The sequence below is a fragment of the Maylandia zebra genome, linkage group LG20 (genome assembly GCF_041146795.1).
Source record: "Maylandia zebra isolate NMK-2024a linkage group LG20, Mzebra_GT3a, whole genome shotgun sequence".
Taxonomy (NCBI): Eukaryota; Metazoa; Chordata; class Actinopteri; order Cichliformes; family Cichlidae; genus Maylandia; species Maylandia zebra.
Genome location: NC_135186.1, coordinates 37,578,261 through 37,588,960, shown reverse-complemented (window position 1 = coordinate 37,588,960; position 10,700 = coordinate 37,578,261). Strand labels below are relative to the sequence as shown.

At 48.9% G+C, this 10,700-nt stretch overlaps 1 protein-coding gene and 1 long non-coding RNA gene across 3 annotated transcripts; one reads left to right on the top strand and one right to left on the bottom strand.

Moving 5' to 3' along the window:
* On the top strand, window positions 1-8,563 carry mapre1b (microtubule-associated protein, RP/EB family, member 1b). Of its 2 annotated transcripts, none has more exons than XM_004567580.5 (7): window positions 1-153; window positions 1,973-2,103; window positions 2,498-2,643; window positions 4,375-4,576; window positions 4,687-4,796; window positions 4,878-5,030; window positions 5,578-8,563. In XM_004567580.5, exons 2-7 carry the CDS (start codon window positions 1,983-1,985, stop codon window positions 5,620-5,622), a joined length of 777 nt encoding a protein of 258 aa, XP_004567637.1. In that variant the 5' UTR covers window positions 1-153; window positions 1,973-1,982; the 3' UTR covers window positions 5,623-8,563. The 2 variants fall into 2 exon arrangements, with proteins under 2 accessions (XP_004567637.1, XP_004567636.1); XM_004567579.6 differs by having other exon boundaries at window positions 60-237.
* On the bottom strand, window positions 822-1,963 carry LOC143414244 (uncharacterized). Its single transcript, XR_013094744.1, has 3 exons — window positions 1,387-1,963; window positions 1,187-1,294; window positions 822-1,080 (listed from the first exon to the last, which is right to left on the bottom strand). It is a non-coding gene; the product is annotated as an uncharacterized LOC143414244 (long non-coding RNA).
* Window positions 8,564-10,700: the final 2,137 nt, after the last annotated feature.

The window sequence follows — 10,700 nt, the reverse complement described above, 5'->3', positions numbered from 1 at the left end:
GTTCGGACGTCTCGCTTCCGTCCGCCGTCCTTACGTTTAGGCGTTTCCCTTTACGTATTGACGTCATCGCATCGCTTCTTCCGCTGCCGGCAGAGTGGACGTGAGGAAGAGAAGAAAAAAGCAGAAGAGGAACAAACGTCGAAACGAGCGCAGGTTGTTTTTTTTTATGAGAAACATTTCCCGCTGAGAAAAGTAAAAGCTCCAAGTTCGAGAACCGCGAAAGAAAACCGGCTGCAGGTAGGTTTGAAGCCGGCCGGAGCGGCTGGATAACGGCGGCGCGCTCTGTTAGCTTCAGTGTTAGCATGTAGCTAGAACCGTGCGATCCCGGAGCCTCGGACCGGGCACCCCGGGGCCGAGCTCCAGCTCTGGCAGCTGCCGGTACGGTGACGGTTTAAACCGCTATTAACGGCTCTTATCCGAGGAGGTTTGACTCAATAATGGCTGAGGCTAACGGGAGCTAACCGGGCGGTGCTTCAGGGCGGGGGGGGACCGCCTGCAGGTCCGGGAGGTGACTGACTCAGCCGGCCGGTGTGGGCGCGTTTAGCCGATGACCGAGCTTTCTAATATTAACACAGATAGCGGAGCTCGGCCAGTGTCTTCCCAGGGAGCCGGACGCTGACCCGTTCGGTGCTTGGAGCCGCGGACCTGACGTTGCTGATCACCGCTAATGTTAGCAGCGTGTGGCTAACGGTCACTTCCTCACAGCTCAGGAGCCCGGCCTCATCTGGTCAGCTACAGGGGCCACTGCCCACCTTTAAAACTTTATTTTTGGTCCTCTGAATAAAGAAAACGAAAATCTGAATTTAACAGCAAAGATAAAACCAACTTTTCTTCTTTGAGAAATATGCTAATCTGCATTTACTGGAGATGATATTTGAATAATATTTGAATAAATGTTGGAAGATGGTTTGTTTGTGATAAGGAAAACAAAAAAACCCAACAAATGCGTCACTGTTACTTTCAGACTGACAACTGATGGTTGTTGGCTGGGAAAGATGTCCGTTTATTAACCTTCACGACCTGGTTGGTACCTCACCATACGTGACTCCGCCCACTGTCTGCTCAGCTTCCTGTAAACAGCTGTAAGCATGATGACACTGTTGCTGAATCACACAAGTTTTTGTAGCAACATTCACAGTGATGTCACTAAATGAAATCAGCTGATGGACCTGTCAGTGTTTACTACCTGCCCAGGAGCATTTGCTCTGCTGTAGATTTTCTGCTGGTCATCGATGGCATTCAGCTTCCTCTCCTGAGAGGATCTCTTGGTGTGAAGGCTGCTTACAGATGACTCCTACAATAACCACATGTTTTGGCCTTTAAGATGTGACAGCTGACCACATCTGTACATTGTGTAGCACTGACCTCCAGCTGCAGAGGACATACCTGAAACAGGCATTGTCGGGACTGCTGTCTGTTTAGTTTGTGATTTTTGCCGCTGACTCAGAAAACTGCGACTGCTCCTGTAGATAAAATGCTTTGAGTTTTACATTGTGCTCATCTGGGAGGTTTGTATCTGGGTGTGCCTGCAGCCTCGTCCTCAGCGGCAGATTAAATGTTGGCCGAAGGTTGCAGCTCGTTATCTGACGCAGAGCCACAGACGGGCCTGCAAGTACGAGCAAACGCCAAAGAGTCGGTTCAGATCCACATTTCACCCGTTTCCATCACAAAAGGACAGGAAGTCGTGCTTTTTTTGTTTGTCTTGTCTGAAAAACAGAAATTCTGAGTTTACTGTGATCAAACTGCATTTCATGTCCTTTGTTCTGAAATTTGACAAACCAAAACAATTACTTTTCAGCAGATTAATTCAAAAAGTAGTCCAGTGTTTCCACAGAGTAGAGGATTTATCTAATCGGGTCATCCTCATTGACGAGGTCCTGATCGAGCAGGTTTAAAGTGACAGTAACAACCCGACGAGCTGTCGGTGTGATGGCCACCATGTAAGTGTGTGTGTGTGTGTCTGTGTGGTCAGGTGACCGACGATGGCTGTGAACGTGTACTCGACCTCAGTGACCAGCGACAACTTAAGTCGCCATGACATGCTCGTGTGGATCAACGAGTCTCTACAGATGAACCTCACCAAGATAGAAATGCTGTGCTCAGGTAAGCGAGGACTTTCAGCACTCTTTGTGCCGTTCTCTTAAATCTGCAGCTCGCCGAGGGACCGCCTTCATATTTGACACCTAAACGTACGTCAGGTGATGATCAGATTAGTCTACAAACCCTATTCTGACCCTTTCAGGTCACCGTTGAACAGATTCAGTCACACTAACCTTTCTGTGGCCTCACGCTCTTCTCGTCTCCGTATCCTGAGGCGTTAGCATGTGACTTCTATCACTGTGTGGGTTACATCACACAGCGAACGGGAAAGAGACGATTAAAGCTATTTCTAAAATCAAACGTGCAGTTTGTCAGTTTTGATTTCTTGTGGTGTGTGACGCCGCCGTTGACGCGGTGTTTCCTCTCCGCCTGTAGTCAAAGTGTTTCCTGTGTCCAGGTGCTGCTTACTGCCAGTTCATGGACATGCTGTTTCCCAACTCTGTGCCTTTGAAGAAAGTGAAGTTCGGGGCCAAGCTCGAGCACGAGTACATCCACAACTTCAAGCTTCTGCAGGTGGCCTTCAAAAAGATGGGCGTCGACAAAGTAAGTCAGGCTCATTGATGAGTTTCTGTTGGCGGCGACGCACAATCCTCAGATGTTGAGATCATCCGTTTCACAGATGCAGACAATAATAATAACGTGTTTAAACGTTTCTGTTTGACGACTGTAATCGTGTTCGTACGGATGCAGACCGCACCGCTCTGTCGTGAAGCCGTTTTGCTCGCGGTACATCACGTCGCTGGTTCTTTACCTCGCAGCATGAAGAGAGACGCCTGCTGCTGTGAACTGATGTCATATTAAAACATGAAGGATTACCACCTTCCTGTGGTTTCCTAGTGATGGTCTTTTATTGTGAAGCAGCCGCAGGAAGCATTGGCGTAACTGGAGCAGGGGTGTGTTCGGCCTGAGCGACGTGAATCACTCTGAGGATTAGCGAGGATTTGGTTTCTGTGGGAAATCCACAGCTAATTACATGCTACGCTGTTCCTGCCACAGTGAAGTCGTTCAGCTGAAGCGAGGACACAAGTCCTGCGTACAGCATGAACGCAAGGAATTGCGGCTGATCCCGGCTGACCCCCGGCCTCTAAGCGCTGTTCTGCAAAGACGCCACCACTGAAGCCACGCCCACTTTCTCGGAACTGAGAGCAAACGAGCGCCCTCCCGATCTCTGAGCTCAGTAAACGCTTACCTGATGACTTTATGCTCTCAGTCCGAATGAATAAAGGATGAAGTTCAGGAAGTGATGGTCCCATTAGAGCAGCAGAGGAGTGTGGACATGTTGGCGCGGCTCAGGAAATGTCCCAGCGAGCTTTGAACGTGCACATTTGCTTTGTATTTCTTTTTACTGACGCTATTTAAAAGCTTTAAAGACAGTGCAAACATAAAGGCAGCGGAGGAGCGCGGCGCTCCCTCGCCAACAGCTGTGATCTGTAACCAAACACCTGTTCTTACAGCAGTGTGTGAATCAGACCGGACTCGCTTTGTGCTCGGCTCGCTGCACATCTTTGAGGGTTGAAAAAAGCTCCTCAAACCTTTGAAAGTCTCTGTTTGACTTTGTCTCTTTTATTCGCATTAGTGGAAGTTTCTTTGTTTCTGGTGCTTCCTGTTCTCTGGTCTTTCTAGCAAACTGAGCTTCATTAATGTCGGCTCAGTTTGTCCTCTGGATCCAAACGTGTTTCTTTCGGGATGATCTCTGAGCTCCTTCCAGAAGGTTTTTAACTCTGTGCGCTTCAGACGTGTGCAGTCCAAAGAGCTGCAGAGACGATCCTGCTGCAGCTCGACGGGCGGAGACGAGAACGTTGAATTCATGACTCTTCGTGACGAGGCGCTTGTTTGGAACGAGAGGTGGTGGTGAGCTGGTGCAGAAACAAACCTGAGGTCTGATTGTTCTGAACGGTTAATTTCATTCTAGCAAATGACAAAACGGAAAGAATGAACATGTCAGGTGGGGGGACTCGAGGGCGGCGTTATCAGCTGATGTAAATGGCTAAATAATGTCCACCAGAGGTCTGGTCGTGAACTAATCATCTGATTCAGGTGTGCTGACCCAGGGTGAGATCTAAAACCAGCAGGACACCGGCGCCCGAGGCCTGGAGTTGGACTCCGCTGCTGTAGATGGTTTAACGGGACTCTGTGTCGGTCCAGGGTGGGACTAACATGATGTCCGTCGAACTTTAAATGTCAAAGAGACAAGTGATGAAACTTGAGTTTTTATGTAAACCCTGCAGTCAGAGCGCCGCTAACAGCCTGGCGCCATTTCTCCGTCTCTTCCAGATCATTCCGGTGGACAAACTGGTGAAGGGGAAGTTCCAGGATAACTTCGAGTTCGTACAGTGGTTCAAGAAGTTCTTCGACGCCAACTACGACGGAAAGGAGTACGACCCCGTGGAGGCGAGACAGGGGCAGGACGCCATGCCCACGCCCAACCCCGCCACGTCAGCCCTCAACAAACCACCCAAAAAGGCCCTCAATCAAGGTAAGAGCCGACTCGTCTGATTGGTCAGATTTCAGATGGGTGACGGTTACAGACGGGTTTAGAAGTGCTGAAGTTTTGATCGTGTCGCTGACCTTCTAATTTCTCCTCAGCTCCTCAGAGGCCCCCCGTGGCTAAGGTGGCGCCCAAGGTGGCTCCGGTCAGTGCGAAGAAGGCGGGGACGGGAGGAAACGACGAGGAGGTGGCTGAGCTCATCAATGAGGTCAGAGGGCAGACTGTCGCCTCTGTAAGGACGACGGCGAGGCGAGGAGTGCTGATCAGGTGTCTTTATCTTCGTCCACAGATGGAGATGCTGAAATCCACCATCCAGGACATGGAGAAGGAGAGAGACTTTTATTTTGGAAAGCTGAGGAACATCGAGCTGATCTGCCAGGAGAAGGAAGGCGAGGGCGACCCGACGCTGCAGAGGATCGTCGACATCCTCTACGCCACAGACGTGAGTGATTAGCTTTCAATAATTCATGAATCACGTGGCTAAATTACAGAACCGGAGGATCCATTTTTACTCTGCAGCTCAGATATGACACACCAGACATCCCTCACACCTGATTGGCTGAAATGCGCTCCGTGTTCCTCACAGGAAGTGCCATTTGTTGCAGTGTGAACAGCTGCTGTGGATTCTTGCAGAGGCATGCAGCTCACTGTGCCAGCCTCCCACACTGCTGCTTCATTTACACACATGTATCATTATTGTGTTTATGCAGATTAATGTTGTTTTTTTAAATGCGCTCTTGAACTCGTTGGTGTGGTTTGTGGCTCTCGGCCGCAGGCGATGCCAAAACTTCCAAAAGCTCCTCGGGAAGGATCCTAAACACACGTCGGCACTTTTTAAATGTGTTTACAGTCAAAGTGCTTCTTCACTGGACACATACACACTTTCATTTGATATAATGCAGCACGGCACATGATTGGTTTGTAGTGCAAACGGGAAGTGACATTTCGTGCTGAGCCTAAAACTGTGTCCCGTCTGCGTTTGTCTCCAGGAGGGCTTCGTCATACCGGACGCTGAGGATCAGGAGGAGTTTTAATATTCAAGACTGCAGCAACGTTTCTCGTAGACGTCCTCGCCCACCAACCCGCCTCCACACCCCGATCAAGCCGAGCCTTTGGTTTTTATATCCAGCGCCGAACCCGGTCTCAGCTTGACCCCCCCCCCTCCCCCCCTCCCCCAAAAGTACCTGCTGGACTTCTCCTTCGTCTCACCTTCGACAAACATCCTTTACCGCGAAGCCTCGGCCCCGCCTCCCCCTGTTACTCCATCTTTCCCAAAACCGGATGGTGCCAACAAACATATCTGGTGTTTGTAACGAACTTTGATTTGAAAACACGGTGATGATGTTCTCTGTGTGTGTGTGTGTCTGTCTGTGTGTGTTTGAAATGAAACGTGGAGATCCTCCTCCGCAGACCCGGCCGACTTCCCAAACTAATCCCGACACATTCCGAGCGAACCCGCTGAGGGTTTGTGCAGGTTTAGTCTGGGACGCGGCGCCGCCGGCTCGTCTGCTGGCCTTCTTCCACCATCTTTATTTGTGCTGAGCTTTTGTAAATTGATGCTCCTGTTCTTCACGCCTCCCACCTCTCTCCACTGGTTGTGTTTTTGTGTTTGGCACGTGTTGTTCACCTTTCTGATCGCAGCCACGTCAGCGCAGAGATTTTTCCCTCACACTGAAAATGTTCCTGGTAGCACATCGGACATGTCAGGCTTCCTAACAAACTGCAGGACGTGTTTGCGTTTGGCAGCCTTCTGATCAACACGACAATGTTTAGTAAAAAAGAACCAAACCAGATTGTTTTGTCTGTTTCCTGCAGCGGCCCTTACACATCACGGAAAACCCAAATGCTGTGCGCTCCAGCCGAAACCCGACTGAGCAGCTGGGGGCAGAGGGTGGGGGTACCTCCACCCTCAGGCTGTGCTGTCACTGACTCCGCCCCTCTGATGCACTCGCTGTAACCCCTCTTTGGTTTGCACAGCAGTCAGCTCGTCTTCAATCTGCGCGCGCGGGTTAAAAGCCTGTCCGGCTCTTTCGGGCTCGCGGCCGATTGGGTCTGTCTGCGGACGCTTCCTGTTAGAGTTCGGCGTGTCCTGCGTCGGGGTTTAAGCGTATTGCTTAGCGTGCTGAAGGAAGCGCGTGGGAATCACTGTGAGTCTGCATACACGTCCCTGCAGCGCTGTCGTGGGTCTGACTGGAGCCCAGTTTCTGAAATGTTCCATCGATGGCCTTAATCTTTCTTTACTGTGTGTGTGTGTGTGTGTGTGCACTGTTTGTGCGTTTACTGTCAGTATGGAGGTCGTTGTGGGGAAACGCTCGGCGTCCGTCTTCCATCAAACGCTCCCAAAAGTGTCCGGCTGAGGCTCGGTCCGCTCTCCTGCTTGTTGCCTTCAGCGTCTCCGATCTTTTCGTTTCTCCATCTTTTTCAGAATGTATTTTCTGGAAGAGCGGGCGGAGCCTCGGGGTGGGGTTGCCGGCTAGTTTTTTGGTCTGTGCTGCAGCACATGTTGCTTTCGGACCCGAGGAGGAAAACTGAAGTAGTCTCCTAGTTTAAGTTGTAGTCTGGCTTCTGATTAATGCGACTGATGTGAAAGTTCATAAAGGCACAAAAGCAGGTTTGAAAGCTCTGCAGGGATCTCTCTTTCCAGAAGAATGTGAACCACGCAAAAGAAAAGGCACTCGTGATCCGTTTTATGCAGGAACTATTTCCCTCTGCCGTCTCCATCCGCCGGTTACAGCTCTCTCACGGGCGGAGGGACCCGAGTGTGGATTTGGGTTTCTTTCTGGAAAGAGACATTTCTGCATTCTTGAAAAAAATCAAAGAACTTTTTTTAAATGTTTTATTTGTTTGCGTTTCTTTTTTTCTAATTTTATTTTTGCGTGTGCCGTTTAGCTCCGTCATAGTGACGAGTGGGCGGAGTTAAAACAGGCGGATCAGAAGCCCTGGCGGCCGGGCAGAGGTGGTGGAGATGGGTGGGGGTGAAGACAATTAAACATTAAACTTTACGTGAACTGTATTTTGGCACGTTTGTCCGAATGAATTTGTTGAAACTTTTGCTGGCGTCACGTTAAAGCTGGTGGCGTGAGGAACTGGAGGCGGAGCTTCCCTAGAGACTGACCCCATTAAGGCCCGCCCCTCCAAACCAGGAAAAACCTTCAGTAAAATTCACACGAAGCTCTGAACTGTTAGGAAAAAAACACGTCGGCGTGGAACTGTGACTTTCTGTCTAAATCTTTTTTTGAGGGGATTAGAGGAGCAGGAAGTGAGCTTGGGTTTGGTCTAAAGAATGCTCGTCTGTGCTCGGAGGTATTTGATGTTGAACCAAAACAGCAACAGCATGGCGGCATTGCTGCGTCCACACTTACCGCTGTCTTCAGTAGCATAAACGTCTTCTTCAGCCGCTGACCCTCCGCCATGTTGGGCTCTCAGCAGCACAGAGTTGGTAGAAAAGAGGTAATGGTTCTATTCTTCCACCCCTGTGGTCCCAGTAGCCACTCCAGAGCTGGTACGGAGCATCTTCACCTGGACACAGCTGCTCTGTTCTTGGAGAACCTCTGAGGGCGAGGTCCCAGCATCACGCTGGTGGAAGAGCGGCGTTACTTCCTCCGCACTGCCAACATCAGGTGACCAGGTTAACGGCGCTTCTGTCTTTGTGCTGAGAGTTTTTTTCACGTCCGAACGCGGACTGCGGTCTGCTTGAACGATAAGTGTGTCACTGTAAGTGTTAGAAGGACTGTGGTGGTGTTTCATGTCTGACTGGTACAGAACGTGTCTGAGCGAAGGGAAATACTCGCTTTAAAGGTAATGATGCTTGACTGACCTCTGACCTCTCTCCCCTTTTAACGCTCTGTGCCGATAAGCGTGCACGCCGCGGGCCAAGCGCCACCCGAGTCTTCTCTGTCCGGGCTTCTCTCTGTGTTTGTTATACTTCTTTAATAAAGTTTCGTACAGACAATAAAACAGTATTTCCACGCCTGAGTCGGCTGTTTTTCCTCCTTTCCACAGAATCGCGCTCCAACTTGGCGATGACAGGAAAACAATCCTTCAGGTGTTTGTTAAAAACCACTCCCACTCAGAGAGGCAGCAAAGCTGAGAGTATGATGGGTTTTTTTGGTCTGCTGGGTTTTGAGTCTAACATCTGCAGGAGGTCCAGATGTTCTCCTGAAGCAGCGATGGTGTGAGTCACAGCAGGAGCTGAGCTCACTCCTCTGCTCTTCCCAGATGTGCCTCTAAGCTTCCAGCTGCTGATGTGAGCTCTGAGACGACGAGGCTCTTTCTGCTCTGTCTGTGAGTGGATGATGATGAGCTACAGATATGTTTCAGGTTCGATTCTCAGTTAACGCTGATAATCACAAAGATCTTGAATCCTTAAAGGCCAAAAATGCACATGTGTTTGTAAAGGTCTCCACAGCCACCACCTGAAGCTGGCCTTGTTTTAACTGGAGGAAAGCTTTGTAGTGTTTATGCACTGGTGTGTGAAGCGCATCTGTGGTGTGAACGTCACGAGAGCGTCCGTGTTCAGGTTGCTGCTGGGGGGTTTCAGGACCAGCCGAGCATCGTTTAAGCCTACCCAGGGGTGGCTGCTGATGGCTTGTGACGGCGTCAGAGGAATACTCTATGAATCCCAGATTTCCGACATCTCAAAGCTAAGACCAAACTGGTTTCCTCACCATGACGATTAGTTCGCTGTCCTCGGACGACATCCGCAGTCACAGATCTCAGTCCAGCAGAGCAGCTTCGGGATGTTCAGGAGATTCTCATTATGGGTGCTGCAGCTGTATGATGTCATGATGATGTCATGTCACCAGAATATATTGTTGAATCTGAGCCAAGAAGTATTAAAGGGGGTCCAGCCCAGTACTACCAAGGTGTACCTAATAAAGTGGCTGGTGAGCCGATTACAGTATAATATCCTGATTTCCTGATAACATTTACATTTACAATAATTGATTACACAGCGGTGAAGAGTAGACTTTATCACAGTAGATGTCTTTCTGAAAGTGCTGTAACTAAGTTTAAGACTATAATCCACCCACTGTTATCATCTCCAATGCCCTGTACCAACACAGAGCGGAGCAGCTATCTGAACGCTGCTCCAACAGAGGTCGATTATCTTGTTAATAATTTCTCCTCCTCACTACATACGACTCTGGATACTGTAGCTCCTGTGAAAACTAAGGTCTCTAATCAGAAGTACCTGACTCCGTGGTATAATTCTCAAACACGTACCCTAAAGCTGATGACTCGTAATCTGGAGAGGAAATGGCGTGTCACAAATTTAGAGGATCATCATTTAGCCTGGAGAAATAGTTTGCTGCTTTATAAGAAAGCCCTCCGCAAAGCCAGAACATCTTACTATTCATCACTGATTGAAGAAAATAAGAACAACCCCAGGTTTCTCTTCAGCTCTGTAGCCAGGCTGACAAACAGTCAGAGCTCTGTCGAGCCACCGCTCATCCTACAGAATAAAAACTGATTAGGAGGAGACTGAGTGATAAATGTATAATTAAAGATTTTTCTCTTTCACGAGGATCAATAACGGGTCATGAGCTTCTGAGACCGCTCTCCTGTCTCAGAGAAATGCTGCCGGATTGACTCAAATACTTAAAAAATAAATAGATAAAAATATGATATGAGGGACTGCTGTAATACACAGCTGTGCCCACAAGGGTGCAGCATTGGACCGTTATCAATAATCTAAGGAAAAATGAAACTAGCCTCAAAACACCACCCTTCCATTCACTTCCGCTTCTGGAATTACAAAATATATTTGAGTAATTCTAAGGATGAAGCTCTGTCACAGGTAAACTTAAAACGCATGGATTGAACACAAAAAAGTTCTATAAGAGTTGGATTCACCGTGCAACACCATCTGTCCGACTTGAAGGTCATTAGAATCACATAAATTCTGTTTTTGGCTTCTAAACTGGATTTCCATTCATCGCTTTACCTATTTCTCATTTTCCCAGCACAATGTAAGTTCAAGACTTTTGCACAGTACCGAGACTGAGCCAAAATTGAATAAACAAAACTTTTACTATCTTAAACCCTGTGTGAGAAGCACTTGAATGCAGCACCAGCCCTGTTTATTATTGTTAGTACTGTAAATTCTTAC